Genomic DNA, 15,768 nt, shown 5'->3' with positions numbered 1-15,768 from the left:
TTATTAATTTTAAGCATATTTAACTATAAGCAAAACAGTAAATTATGTTTCAATAAATAAATATTAATCCCTATTAAAAACGCTGCAGCAAAATATGGGCCGTCTTGAAGGAGGTGGCTCCATAAAGCAAACTAAAGCAAATATAGTTTAAATAGTTTAGAATAATGCAAAGCCTATTACATATCATTTATAACCTATAATGAGTATATATTAACATTTTTAAAATAAAATGATAATTTTTGCTTATGCAAGCATGATTAGGATGTAAGCATCAATCCACAAAAATGCAGTGTTTTATGAATCACCTAAACACCAAAAGTTTACATTAACCATGTGCCCAATGTTTTCCGCTCAGTGTAAGGATGCAAGGAGCAGACACAGATGCGTGTCTGGCTCTTTAGACATTCCCCTTCCTCTTTGTAGGAACTTCTCCTCCACTCAGCATCCTTTACTCCTTCGTTTGCACTCACATTGAGAGTTCCATTGAAATCGTTTGAAAATTGAGCCCCATGCTGGACCATCCCCATCAAGGGGATGGTGGGAACTTGCAGGGGTAGACACGTCTGCCGCCTCTCTTGTAATAAATAAACGCCAGCGGAGCAGCGACAACAACAATATCAAGAAATAAAGCGACAGATGATGACGTTGCAATGTCTTCTGCACAGAGAAAAACATAAAACATACCGAAAATATTGCAAATTAATGATAAATTATATATTTTTCAAAATAACATGTTCAAAAGTGTGTAATGCACGAAGTTTATGTGCGTTGGAACACATTCCAAAAAGCAATAAGTTACCATTTGAAAATAAAGAAGATTAATTTTAAAAAGTTCTAAATTATTTACCCCACATTAAACTGAGAAAATACTTGTATACTTTCGTGTGGAGTCCTCCCACTTCTTTGTCATTTTATACATACAAATGTACCCATAAAATGTGTAAAAATAACAAAGCATATGAGTTGCATTTTCAACGGGCCAAAGGAAACGGATGAACATTATGAGCTGCGGAAAAAACGGAGTTACGAAAAGTTGGGGGCGCACTGCATCACCCGCATAATAAACCAGAGCGCATAAAAATGTGTGTAAAATTGCAACCGCAACGTATTTCGCCTGTAATTGCCCAGACAGACGACAAAAAGGGGTTGAGGAGGGGGGCGGAGTGTGGCAGGGAGTTGGGGGAGTGGCAGGAGGTGGCGACAACAAAGTTGCACTCACGCAGCCCCACAGCTCCAGACCCAAAATCGAAATGAAGAATCAGAGAACCAGACGCAGTCTTCTTCTTAAGACCCCACCAGACGAACTGGAGTGCGAGGGAGATAGAGAGGGGAAAGTGGGCTGGAGAGCAGCACAGCAAGAAGTAAGCCGGCAGATGAAACGGTCAGACGCGAAGCCCGCCGGCCAACAAAAACAACTGCAGCCCCATCAGCTGCAACAACAAAACATCCGGCGAGAGCGACAAATAGAAAAACAAGGAATTGGAATGCAAATTAAAAGATGCCCAACAAAACTATTGGATACTGTGTATAAAGTTATTAAAAGGATATGTTTTATTGCTATAAAGTAACTAAACAATTTCGACTTAAAAACCAAAATTATTTTTGAAACAGATTTAATAAATCGAAATCATTGATAAAAAAGAAACCCTTAACTGTAGGCTACAAGTTAGTATTACTAATTCCCACTATTTACACAATCAATTAAAACTAACTTGTAGCCTACAGTTAAGGGTTTTAAGGGTTTCTTTTTTATTAATGATTTCGATTTATTAAATCTGTTTCAAAAATAATTTTGGTTTTTAAATCGAAATCGTTTAGTTACTTTACCTATTTACGATATTTACCTATTTACAAGGATACATCTTTTAAATAGTTCCATGTTTATTGACAACTACTATTAGCAATTTGGATATTTGTTACGACAGGTTTCTAAATTATAGATCTCGTGGGTGGCAACTGATTATGTACTTGAGCAAAACCTATTTTTTGATGACTCCACAAGAAGTTTATTTGATTCTATAAAACATGGAATACATAAACACATCCCACACAAACCTAGAGCAGTTCAAATGTAGTAAAATGATCTAATGCTTGTTTTAATATTTCATTCAATATCGAACTCGAATAGAATTCCCACACCCCCATACGCCCCGTCGATACAGGGTATTTGCAATGGCAAAGCCGGCAACACCAACACAAGAGCCACAGCAGAGCGAGCGCCACACGCAGACAAATGCACATAGAGTCCTCACACGGAGGAGGAGAGCAGGACAACGAGATGAAGCCCGGTGGAGAGGAGGCAGAATCTGCATCTTCAGCCTCTCGCGCTCTCTCTTTCTCTCGCGCTGGATTCAGCTCCACACATGTATGTGTGCCAGTGTGCCTGTGTGAAGTGGAGCTTGGCGTGGACGTCGACGCAGCGAAATTTCATGAATGGAATTTGTAAATTTTATTTTCATTTGCAACGATTCGTTTTCCTCCTGCTCTCGCGATTCGTGTTGTTGTAGCGCTAATCATGTGCAGAGAGAAAGAGAGAGATAGAGTAGGAAAGAGAGATATGAAACGAGACCCCAAGTGGGGCAGACAACAACAATGATGTGGCATGTTGTCCAACCTCCTGTGTAGCTCCATCCCGCTCCCGCCCACCCCTTACTCATTTTCCCTTCCCTTTCTTTTTGCGAAACGAGTTTTGTGGCCGTTGAACATTTTTGCATGCTTGTGGCAAGCTGTGCTCTTCTTCTTCCACCTCTAATACACCAGCAAATGCGGCAAATAATGTTTTTCTTAGTTCTAATCAGCAAACGAAACAGCGTAAACAACGTGGGCGAGGGGAGATGGGGAGGAGAAGGGTGGGCAAGAACCTAATGCGTTTTTAATTGTTGAGGCTACGGCCTGATGACGTTGAAAAACCCAAACCCACCCCCTACGAATCTAATTCTAATTTTTTGTAGTATCGCACTAATTACACGACTACCAAAAGTTATTTAGAACGAAAATTAAAAGGGAAAAGTGAAAACAGTTATGAAAATAGAATATGCTGCTTTTTACAAGCTTAATACAGTGCAGTCCGTTTAAAGAGGACATTTCCACATCTTCAAGTTTAATAATGCAAAAATTCCACAAATTAAATATTTAATATACTTTGTTAAAATATGTTAAAATATGGTTTACTAACTAAAATTAATTACATTAATCAGTCTGAGCTAACTCAAAAAAATTAAAAAAGGATCCTTTCATATCGTAAGTAAGCATGTTCCTTTTTAGGCCCCAAAATGTTAGAAGTTTTCATAAAATTTACCCTTTCTATTAAAGATTTAATTGGCAGATTCAAAACCCAATTGTTTCAGAAATTATTTTCTTGATTAGAAACCTCCTATACACTGCATGTATACCTATTTAATTGCGTTTCCACGAATAAAAATGGTTAGTTGTATTATCGCGTAAACAAAGTATAAAAAACCTTGAAGGAAGGAAGTTGGGTCGGGTGGGAAAGGTATGCGGAGCAAGGGAATCGGACTCGAAGAGCTGACTTGAAATTCCATTATACAAAAATGCGACGAAACCGCAATTACAGAGCAAAGTAGATAAACGACAAACGGCGACAACGAGTGGAGCAAGTAGATGAGTAGCTGAGCAAAAAGAAGCCGCGAAAGAGAACCATTGGCTCTCTGGCAAATTAAATACAAAAAGCGCAGCAAGCGGACAGTGGAGCAGTGGAGAGTGCAAGAAAATAAACAAAATATAAAACGGGAATACGAGAAGAACGCGCCGAACTTTTGACACACTCTACATAAAGTCTGATTCGGGAAACTGTTATAAAACGTCATGGGAGAGGTGTTTTAAAAATAATGCCCTCTTCTTATTACATAGCTTTGGCCCTTGGTCTTATTTTGAAATGATAGTAGAAAGTCTATGGGATTATAGTGCTGAAGTGATTTTAGCTTATTGGGTGATATGAGTTCTCAAAGAAAAAAGTTAAAAATGGTATAATTTCTGTATCTTGACTGGAGTCAAAAGTTTTATCCTGTTAAAAAAAACAAATTCAAAATTTTTAGCAATACTTTACAACATCCCCCAATATGATGATGTGCTACTGCCGTATTAACCTTAAAAATTTCAGAAGTTCACCAGACCGGATTTATTCCGTTCAAAGAGCATCGAACGATATCCTCAGAGCAAAAAGATCGCAACCGGCAAAAAGAACACCAAGAAGCGAAGAACCAAAACAACAGCACAGCAGTAAAAATAGTCATTTGACTTTGAACTTTGCGACTTCTGCGTCGGAGGTGAGGGAAAGGATATGGCCGATGCCGATGATGTGCATATGGATGAGGATGGGGATGAGGATGGGGTAGATAGTCAGCCGATGCTGCTGACTGTGCGTGCGATCGCACTTGGATTGGCATTCCTTGGCGTGGATGTGAAATACAGCATACAGCATGGGTGTGGATAATACGGCCCATATAATCTAATCGGGCAATGCAAAACGTGTGTCGATTTAGGCTCGAGGCCATAAACAACCAGAAACATGGCAATATAAACTAGTAACAAGATGAAAACAGTGGAAAAACTGGAATCGCCCATTTGATTCCAGTTGCTGATCAAAAAAAGGTGGCATTGTCCATGTATCATCACGCAAAATCATTGCAGATTGAAATTATACGTATAGGATTACCTATTTTTTAACGTCAACCAGCGAATTTTATATTAACTAAAAGGTAACATTATTATGGGCACTGCTTATGTGCTAAACAATTAGTTACGTGAAATAATTTTGTGTTCTGTTAGCCTTTAAAAAGGACTAACAGTCCACTCAATTAGGCAAAAATACATGTTCGCATACCCCTTTAAAATGTGAGGAAGTCCTAAAACAGCAATTACACATATCATGACTGCGGAGGCCTCCTTCGCCCGACTGTACAGCACACCTGTTAATCCACACAAAAGGAACAAATTGTGGAAGGTGTAGAGTAAGGAGAACCCTAACAGTTTGAAGACGGCGCTTAATTATAAAACAACATATCGACAATATCAAGCAGCGCAGCTGTCCTAGAAAAGGAACGGCTAACGAAGATCCTGAGCAGGTGTGTATCTGTATCTGTTTCTGTATCTGTGTGCCATTGAAGCTGATGCCGGAGCATAAATTATGAGCACGTACACGGAGATCACGGTATGCCGAGGATTATAAAAGATCATCCCACAGGCAAACAAAAAGTAGGAGGAGGAGGTGGACGCTGCGGCTGGGAAGGAGGACCAAAGATGCATGTCCGCTTCCCTTTTCATTCAGGAGATGATGCAAAATGTCCCCAGAGTTGCCTTGCCTTTGTATTCGACAGCTGCCTTTCTTCCTTTCCCGTTGGAAAGAAGAACTATTACTACTGCTACTACCAGCGACTTTTGCAATTGTCTCAATGGCCGAGGTCCTTCACTCACACTTTCTTTGTCCTGGGTGATGCAGCTGTATCTCGAGGATCGCCCCGTGTCCCATAAATTGCATTCGTTATCGATTTTAGCAAAGTTTTTCGCTTACTCGATCGTGGGTTCCTTGTTTCTTTCGTGATTTCTTAGGATCCCGGGGTGAAATGCTTTTACCTTTCGCATAATTCGAAATGCATTAGGCAATTAGTGCATTTCCAGGGGCAGCTGCTCGATCGCTTTGCTTTATGGCATAATAAAATCAAATCAATTTCGTGTAATTATCTAGGGTTGAATTTTCCATGTCGTATAAATATTGGACCGGAATTATGATTACGGTGAGCCTTTTTTTTTATGTCTAGGGTGGCAAGTCTTGAGGATCGCGGCATGGGAATTTTTCATTCTTGGGTGATCAAGCATAAATCATTGGGTGAAACTGTAATCTACACAAATGGTTGAATAAATGAAGGAAACTTTTAGTCGAGGTATTAGTTGTTCTTTACAAATTGGCTCATTCATTGTTTCATACTGTTATACATACATATATTAATAAATAAAAATATTACGTAAGATCAATTAAATATATGAATGCTCAAGTATTCTCACGTTTTTTGACATGCGTAGATATGTAGGTGATCCTAACAATTTCTGAATTCCCTTAGGCTTGCTTTTAGCTTTCCCTCATGATACCAACTGTGGAATTCCAAACATAATGCAATAAAACTTTATCCACAAAATTATTCCAAGCCGAAAATGACCTAAGATGAACCCAAAATTCGTTATCAAATCCGCATTAGACCCCAAAAGGGAATGTCGTGCTTGCGTATAAATTGTTTAAACATCCGCTTTTACGCGTCGCTGTCTAGGTGACACACATAACTCAAAATTAAGCATGTGTACAGAGAAAAAATTACATTTTAATCAAATATGCCCAAATTACGCTTTTCAAAATACAAATATTTTAAAAATGTAAGGAATTACAAAGAATTTGTACATACTTAAACTATTAATTTTCATAATAACTAAATCGTTTCTATATATGGTTTCAATGTGGTTTAGTAACACACCGTTTGCTAATTCTTTTAGTGCATTTATGTATGTGAATTTTTCCTCTCACACATAACACCATAACGCACAGTCACCATAACGATTAATCATTTTATCAATGAAGTGCAAAGTTGCTTTGCGACATAAAAAACATGAGATGAAGAGATAGAGGCAGGCGAATGAAATGTTTTGCGAAAAGAGAGTGAAAAACGGACTTGGCGAAGATGAAGAAGCTGCCACGACGCCAATGTGACCTAATTGGTTCTGGAGTCGAGAATGGGAATGAATTGTTCCTGTTGCCGTTTTTGTTGCTGTTATTAAGGGACGACGTCACCCACAAAGAGCCACTGGACTGAGGACAACAACAAATGAGATGTCACTCGCGGACGTGGATACGGAGCGGATTCCCCCAGAAAACATGAGAACTAGGAAATCTTTAATTATTATAACCATAATTCCGTCCAGGACGCGCATATAAACACAGAATTTATTTATTTTCAGGATTGTCTTAGATCGTATTAAGCAACTGCAGATGCAAAACGCAGTCATTACAAAGATCAGCAAGCTTTGTCTTAACTTTCTAGCTTTTACAATTCCCGAGATCTCGACTTTTATATGGACAGCGTGACACGGACAGATAGACGTGACTTACGTGTGTTATATATGTACATATATACTTCTCAAGAAATCTAGTATACCCTTCTACTGTACGAGTAACGGGTATAAAGGGATTCTGCTATGTAGTTACAAATTAAAACAAGTCACTTAAATATCTGCGCATAAATAATATGACTGCTTGTGTATTATTTAAAGTATGCAAAAAATATCATATAAAAACACTTTTGTTGTATTCTTAAGATGTTTAAAAAGTTATAAATGACCGTTTCGGTTACATTCAGTTTGCTTTCAGCAGTTGAAAAGAGTTTTGAAATTTTCATTATATTAAGTTTAATTTGTCTGATTCGCATCTATTTATTCAGATACAAAGAAGGAGACGTAAAAGTATCTGAATCTCTGCTCTCGTCCCTATCCGTTTCCCTTTTTTGTTCCCCTTGCTCACAAAAAGCCAAAAAGTCGCGACTCGGATTGCGTATCTGTGTGTGATTCTTGTGCGTCCGTGTGGGTAAATGTGGGGCCGCGCAGAGAAATTCCATTTTCCATATTTCTTATGCGGCCAACGCAGCAGCAACAGTAAAAGCAGCAACAACAATTGCTGATGCTACTGCGCCGACTTCGCGTTGCCTCGTCTTTTCCTTTCTTTTACTTCGCTCTTTAATTTGACTTTTTTGTTGCTTTCGCACAAAATTTTTAAAAATAGCCAGGCAACCAAAAGCCAAACACAAACCAGCTAACAGCACTGACAAAAAAATCAACAACAAAACAAAGAACACGAAAAAATTAAGATGCTAGTCGAGTTGGCAACAACGAATCTTAATACCCTTTTTTTCGGACGTAAAATAACCTTGGAGATAAGTATTTATAATTCAAAATTTATTTGCCGAGATAGGAAGCATTATAAATAAACTTAAAGTATACATTTAAAAGGCACATGACAATGCTGACTACACGTGATGTTTATAAATGTTATTTCTTTATAACAATTTTATGCAAAACTGGTGTTACTCTAAATTGAGCTTGGGTTTAAATACTATTGAACTAACTGATATATTTACATATGTAGTGTAGTAGTCATGATAAAGGAATTATATTATTACTCAGTTATTTATTATTATCCAGTAAACAATTGACCATTTCAGTGATGAATTGTGACCCCATACGCAACACGAAATATCCTAAGCAACAAGTTCCCGGTCTAATTAAAGCAGAGGGTATCAGAGGGCAAGGGCAGAGATTAAAAAACAATAAAAAAGTGAGCAGTCACAGCAGCGTCCAGCACACTAACAACACCTCAAGCGGAGGGAATTGGCAACAAAAACATATTAATGAAATCGCTTTTAACTCGTTTCGCTTAAGTATCTGGTGCCAGCGGGTGTGCGAGCGTGTGTTTCGGGCATGGAGACTTGCCTCCTCATGTGGCCCCCTTTTGGTGTGTTATAAAAGTGCAACAACAACTTAATACACACACAGTCACTCGAGGTAAAAAGAAAAAGAAGGCACATGATAAAAACAAACACGATACGATCGGCGGGCTAGCGATGACCCAAAGTGGTCAGTACGTAATAAAATGGAATTCAAGTGTTTAATATATCATGAAATGTATTAGCCTGTCCGAAATCTGGGTATATATTGCTTGGAACAAGTGCACAAGTTTTATTTGATGTTGGAGCGAGTGTGCGTGATATTTTTTTGAGCTGATTGTATAAGCCATCCAATGAGCTTTACGTCGGAGTTGCCAGACGGTCCAAAAATTGGAACCGGTGCTCGCTACTTATAATTGGATTATTATACCCGTTACTCGTAGAGTAAAAGGGTATACTAGAATCGTTGAAAAGTATGTAATAGGCAGAAGGAAGCGTTTCCGACCACATAAAGTATATATATTCTTTATGAGGATCAATAGCCGAGTCGATTTGGCCATGTCCGTCTGTCTGTGCGTCGGTCTGTCCGTCCGTATGAACGTCGAGATCTCAGGAACTATAAAAGCTAGAAAGTTGAGAATAAGCATACAGACTCCAGAGACATAGACGCAGCATGTTGCCACGCCCACAAACCGCCTAAAACTGCCACGCCCACACTTTTGAAAGATGTTTTGATATTGTTTTATTTTTATATTAGTCTTGTAAATTTCTATCGATTTGCCAAAAAACTTTTTGCCACTCTAACGCCCACAAACCGCCAAAAACTGTCAGTGTTGAAGACTCTCCTGCGCACTTTCACCATCTGAGTAACGGGTATCAGATAGTCGGGGAACTCGACCATAGCGTTCTCTCTTGTTATTGTTATATGGTTAGCTACTACGCTTATCAATGCGCTTATAGCCTAAGTACGATGTTCTTGGTTTTATAGAGCTAATCAAAAAGTTAATTCTGTCTTATTGTCAGTAATCGAATAAATGAATGTAAGCCGTACTAGGTCAGAACTGTAATAAATTAAGCAAACCATCTTAAAAAGGGCAGGTGGGTTTGAGTGGCAAAGTAAAAAGTGAGTAAACGTATAAGGAATTAAAAATACATACCTATTAAGATGAAAAATCATTGCTCCCCTTAATGAAACTAAGAATGACCCAAATTTCACAATTTTCGAAGGCCTTATCATCGCAGCAAGAGATAAAAGAACGAGCTCAAATCAAAGCTGTCGGTGCACCAATTGCACTTATGGAAAGATTTAAAATTTCCTTGGCGACATACGGAATGTAGAAATCACCGCTTCCGTAATGATGTATCGGATTTGGTGCATACTACGGCAGTCCAAAACGATGTGTATACCAAACAGGGGCGAACAGGTAACACAGGCGCTTAGAGCAACTGGTTCACAAAAGACCCGACCAAGAGACCAAGTCTGCGCCCGAAGGCCAAGCGAATCCAAAGTGACCAAATACAAAACAAAATGTATACAACTCGGAAAAGAAAAAACTGCAGACTCGAGAAATATAGTCGCCCAATACATGGAGATGGAGCAAAAACCATGAGACAGCGTCGTCTTCGATGTTCGCCATTGCCCGGCTGTAGCGTGTGCACACGGACGTGCATAATTGCTCGAGTGTTGGTGGGTATTTGGGTGTGCGAGTCGATTGGAAGTCATCAAACTATGACGTCGCCAAAAGGTGACCCAAGACGATTGCAATTCCTACCTGGAGTTCTTGTGTCTCCCACGCCTGGATGTCACGGAGAAAGTTGGAACCTCGGTCTTATCGAGCCCGAAACAAGCTCCGTGTTTCCATATCTGGGTTAATTGATACGCCGATAAGGTTGCAGCTATCATGCGCCGGCTTTTAGACATGTTCCATGTGTTCCATCACATTACGGCACTATAAAAACCACACCCTTGGCAGTAGTTCCTGCCCCAATCTGAGGTGATCGCGTGCACAGTCACAGCATCCGTTATGGGCGATCTGGCAACGCTTCCACGAGCTTTGCTGCTCCAATTTGAAATCTAATCAATTCCCCAGGGACTAACATGAATTCTCGGGACATGCAACACGCCAACATATAAATATAAAAATATAGTGGTCTCTTTATTGGGGCTATCAGAAAAGTAATATGAATCAACAGCTATTTTTATACCCGCTAATTGTAGAATTAAAGAATATATTCGTTATTGAAAAGTATGTTACTGGTAGAAGAAATAATTTCCGACTTCAGTTATATGGAAATTTTTATTGATGTGCCAAAAACATTTTAACCACTCCTATTCTAACGCCTGCAAACCAATTTTGTTTTGAACATTTAAAATTTCAACCTAGCACTTCCAATATCTGAGTAACGGGTATCTAATAGTCGGGGAACTCGACTGTAGCTTTTTCTCTTGTTAAATCAGCGTTGTGTTTATTTATGTAAACGATAAAGTTAATGATGCTAAGAAATAATCATATGAGTGGGAAATCGCTCTTTACATTTTTAAACCCAACACGATTGTGGATGCAACAACATTCGGAAACAGGAGAGTATGGATAAAATACTACAAATAAATAAATTTAAAGCTTATTAAATCTATGAATTGTATCGATTTGAAAAGAATTTATCAATTTGCCCAAACCGATAGCTACAAATCATATTTTAAAACTCATTTAAAATACGATAGATATGAATACCTGATAATATAATGGATTTACTTAACTGGATGTTCTGTTTTAAAAAGAGCACTGTAGTTTGTGACTGAATTTGATTTAAAATGACGTTGAAGTTCAATTTTTGATATCTTTAAGTTTCGTATTCTTAAAACAGATGAAATTCGTAAGCAAATTTAAATGATTGACTTCTTCTGGTCTTTGGGGGGTTCACTGTATTCTGAAGCTCGGCTTTACACTTGAGATAAATCAAATTGAAATGATTGCAAATGAAATTGGAGTGACGTCAGCGCAGAGATCCCATGAATTGGAATCGGACAGGAATCCGTTAGCCATTTGCCACCCACACATTCACCCGCACACCTATACGCATACAGATAGAGGCACGAAACATTAGAGATGGCTCACAGGTAGCTGCAATTATATAAAGTGCGCATTATCATCAGCCCTTTTCTCTTGCCTTTTCCCCCAAGATGCTTCTCCCCCGCCCCTTCACTCCACCCACGACGTCTTTTTCTTGATGCAGCTGCTGTGTCAGCTGGACCGGCATGCAATTTTTTGCATATGAACTTTTTAGCCGGCAGTTGGGGGCGCACGCCCAAAAACAGTTGTTTTCTGTTTCGCTCGCGGGGCCGCTGTTATAAAGAAAATGCCCAGCGCAGCACCCCACACACACAGCCAAGCACACACACATGTCACATTCTCTACTTCTAGTACTACCTACCACATTTTTTCCATTCCGCCTTCGTATGGATTTTTCGGCCACGTTTTTCACTGAGTTCCCCTTGGGTTAGCTTTGTGTTTTTGATCTTAAATTACAGGTGAGAACGTCACCTGTCTATTGGTAGGGATTGCAGGGCGATATCTGCCCGATTTCTGGGCGTAAAACGGCAACAACTAGCGCACAATGTGCTCACGGGCTGCTGCTTCCTCTTCACTTTAACACCATGACAATTGGTGGCTGCAGAAAGAATGAGCGGTGCGGCGAATTGGCAGGGCGAATTGGAAAGCAACAGCAAACACAACAACAAACAGCGGGGCGGGCGAAAGACGTTTGTGCCACCCACTTTCCGCCGAATATCACCGCGATTAACCGTTGTCTTGTAAGCAGATATGAAACTTTTACCAGGGTTTTTAGCCACTTCAACTTCGGCGTACTCGAAAAGCTAAAAGCTAAAGCGAATCGAGCAACTGGCCGTTTGTGTGTGCGTGTGTGTACGCGGGCTATTTGCCTTCATACTTTGTTTGTTCTTTCGCACGCTCTTTCGTATCGCTCGACGTGCCGCAGCGTTGCTTTTTTTAATATCAATCAGCTGTAAAAACGTATATTTTTTAGTTCGCCGTTTGCCCTATGTTCCAAGGAAAAATACCGCTACTCTTGCACGCACACACCCACACAACTACAAAAGCCCATATGCTGGGCTACGTTGCTCGGCAAATGTTTTTTTTGTTGTTTACTTTTTGGGTTTTGACGGCGCGGTCAGCTGTTTCAAAACAAATCGCTCGGTGTTACCAGCTGACTTCGCTCAGCGGCCACTAAATAATCTCGCGTCTCGCGAAAATCAACCTAATAATACCGATTTTCCGCCAAATCGAAAAATAACGCGTTATTCAAAGGAAATCAAAGTTTTTTTTTTATTGAAATATAAATAAATATTTGTTTATTTTGTCGTTGGGTAGATTTCAAATGGCTATTGGTTAAGTTACTTGATCTAAGCTAATATATTTATTGTACACTCTTGTTATCAACATTATACACAAGTAAGTTTGTTATGTTTATGCCCCCTATTTTCGATCATTTAAAAAGTGACTTGTTCCTAAAAACCAGCTCATCATCGCTTTTAGACTACGGCTTGTCTTGCATTGCTGACTGCTGTATTCGAAATGACATCCCAAATAGAAGAGCAACTAAAGTCTTTAATGAAACCCATCGCCCCAGCAGCTCCTGAAGGCTGCAAAATAAAAGTGCATTGAACTCGGCCTGGGAAAGGACAACAAATTCGGCGCTTGTCTGGGAATTCAACACGTTGCCAATTCACAAAGCCGTGGGCAAAAAAGTGAGTAGTACACAAAAAAATGGGAGGCAAAAGGGTAAATCTTGATTCCGGAATCAGACCGTTGAGAAGGCAGCCAGTCCTAATTGCATTTGCAGCCGCACAATCGAGTGGTTTCTTGATAAGTCATCCTCATCGACAAGGGATGCAGTCGCAGCACGAGAGATTGCAAATTTTTCGGGGCTTTTGCAGCGGTTTTTATATCGTTTTTTGGCATTTCACTTATGATTAATGGAGACAGGCAAAGGGGTTGAAACAGAACAGTCACATTTAATTCCCGGCGATCGCTGCTGGATCAAATGTCAATTATCACAAACACCTCGTAGTTGCTGGCCTCCGCGTCCTGAACGATTTGCATGGCCGAGTATGTGATGGCCTTCACCTCGGTGCCCTGCGGATGTTTTCCCAGCTCAAATGGTTCCCCGTAACAACGACAGGAAATCTTGAAAGTTTCCATATCGAATTTGGTGATCTCCAGCTTCTTGCACACCAAATTCGGTTCGGCGGAGAACAGGAACAGCAGCTCATCCAGAAAGTGAAAGAGTAAGCCCTCCAGATCATCTCCTTGGGCTTCGATTTCAAAGCATTGCTCCACGGACACGTAATCCAGTTCGGTCATATAGCCGAACATGGCCACTCCGCATTGTTCAAACGCCTCCTTCAGCGACGATCCCCATCCGTGGATTCTGTTAAGTGGGAGGGAATCCATCAGAATAATCGAATGTTTTATTCAACGGTCATTAAGCAGTCATTTAAAAGAAATATTTCGGGTGTTGTGGTCACAATCCCTACGTATGTATATTTCTCTTGTCAAACAAACAAAGACTATTGCCTTTCAGTGAAGTAGTATTAATATTCATTATCTTCTGATATATGAAAGAACCTTTGACTGAGATAAAAAACTGCGGATGACGTAGGGTTATCTGAAAAAATGCCAGTTCATATACATGTTGTCTAACACTGAGCGGTAATTTACAAAAATGTGCATTATTTATAATCTTTTATGAACTTTTACGACTATATAACTGCTAGACTGTCTTCAATTTTTCCAAATGCTTAAACATACCTGTATTTTTCTGAAAAAATTGGTATCAGTTTTGATACCAAAAAAAAAATGAATTTAAAAGTCTTTCGGAAGTTGCTTTTGAAAGATATTATTCTTTTCCTGGCATTTTAAAAGTCCCTTAACTATCGAATTTGGGAAAATATAGAAAAATTGATTTTAAAATATATGTGTATATATAATTCCTTATTCAGATGGTTTAAAATTCCTAGACAAACACGGTTATAAGAATTTTTCTTATCATCTGTATTATTCAGCCACGAATAGCGAACCACCCTACTGCACATGGTCATCGGGCACATTTGTTGTTGTTGTTGTCGTACTCACTGAACATCCGCCGTGTGATCGAGGTCTGCAAGGCAATGTGATGAAATATTTAGCAACAGGTTGGTCTCCTGCAAGTCGAGGATCTACTCACACTCGTATTTCAACTCCGGCAGCAGAAAGTTCTCCTTACTGAAGTCCACCTCCATTATTGTTGGTTATAGCTAAAGTTAACGAGAAATTTGAGGCCTAATAACTATAAACAAATCAGCAACCGGACAGTATGACCCTCTGTGCGCAGGGGAAAAATACCGATTGGCTACTATCATGGAAAATACTGAACTCCAATAAGAACATGTTAACATGCTAATTGTCATAAATTGTATAACAGTGTTAGTAAAAACTGATTAGGTATTATAGCATTTACGTTACAAGATGAATTATTGAAAAGTTTTAAAATTAAATTACTAATTTCATTCGAACTTTAAAATGATCAAAAATATTTTTAAAACACCTTAAATGCTTCTTTTAGAGTCTTTCTTAATTTTAAATTAATTTGTATAGAGCTAAGTGTTATTAGTTCTGTAGTTATATTTTCACTCTTAAATTATTGTTAATGTTTTATTATTTGTTTTTGTTTTGTTTTTATTATTTGTTATTAATAAAGAGTTTACAAAACGCTTCCCACACCCTTTTTAAATAAAAACAAGAGAGAACGCTATAGTCGAGTTCCCCGACTATCTGATACCCGTTACTCAGCTAGTGGAAGTGCGAAGGAGAATCTTCAACACTGACAGTTTTTGTCGGTTTTAGGGCGTTAGAGTGGGCGTAGTAAAAAGTTTTTTGGCAAATCGATAGAAATTTACAAGACTAATACAAAAATGAAAAAATATTAAAACATTTTTCAAAAGTGTGGGCGTGGCAGTTTTGGGCGGTTTGTGGGCGTTAGAGGGGACGTGGCAACATGAATCGACAAACTTGCGCTGCGTCTATGTCTCTGGAGTCTGTATGCTTATTCTCAACTTTCCAGCTTTTATAGTTCCTGAGATCTCGACGTTCATACGGACGGACAGACAGACGGACAGACAGACAGACGGACAGGCAGACAGACGGACGGACAGACGGACATGGTCAGATCGACTCGGCTATTGATCCTGATCAAGAATATATATACTTTATACTTACTTATACTTATACTTACTCTACGAGTAACGGGTATAATAAAATTACAAAATGTT

At 39.1% G+C, this 15,768-nt stretch overlaps 2 protein-coding genes across 2 annotated transcripts in view; both read right to left on the bottom strand.

Annotated features, from left to right (window-relative positions):
• Positions 1–12,596, bottom strand: part of LOC122619349 (transcription factor E2f1) — a 42,820-nt gene extending 30,224 nt beyond the window's left edge. The window contains exon 1 of the mRNA XM_043796221.1: positions 11,874–12,596. The gene's annotated coding sequence lies outside the window, so the exon portion shown is untranslated. The remainder of the gene's footprint in view (positions 1–11,873) is intronic.
• A 780-nt stretch (positions 12,597–13,376) lies between these two features.
• On the bottom strand, positions 13,377–14,832 carry LOC122620841 (protein archease-like). Its single transcript, XM_043798494.1, has 3 exons — positions 14,685–14,832; positions 14,594–14,618; positions 13,377–13,889 (listed from the first exon to the last, which is right to left on the bottom strand). Exons 1-3 carry the CDS (start codon positions 14,737–14,739, stop codon positions 13,499–13,501), a joined length of 471 nt encoding a protein of 156 aa, XP_043654429.1. The 5' UTR covers positions 14,740–14,832; the 3' UTR covers positions 13,377–13,498.
• Positions 14,833–15,768: the final 936 nt, after the last annotated feature.

This window comes from Drosophila teissieri, chromosome 3R (genome assembly GCF_016746235.2).
Source record: "Drosophila teissieri strain GT53w chromosome 3R, Prin_Dtei_1.1, whole genome shotgun sequence".
NCBI classification, from domain to species: domain Eukaryota; kingdom Metazoa; phylum Arthropoda; class Insecta; order Diptera; family Drosophilidae; genus Drosophila; species Drosophila teissieri.
The sequence above is the reverse complement of the archived record's forward strand: the minus strand, read 5'-3'. Positions and strand labels throughout refer to the sequence as shown.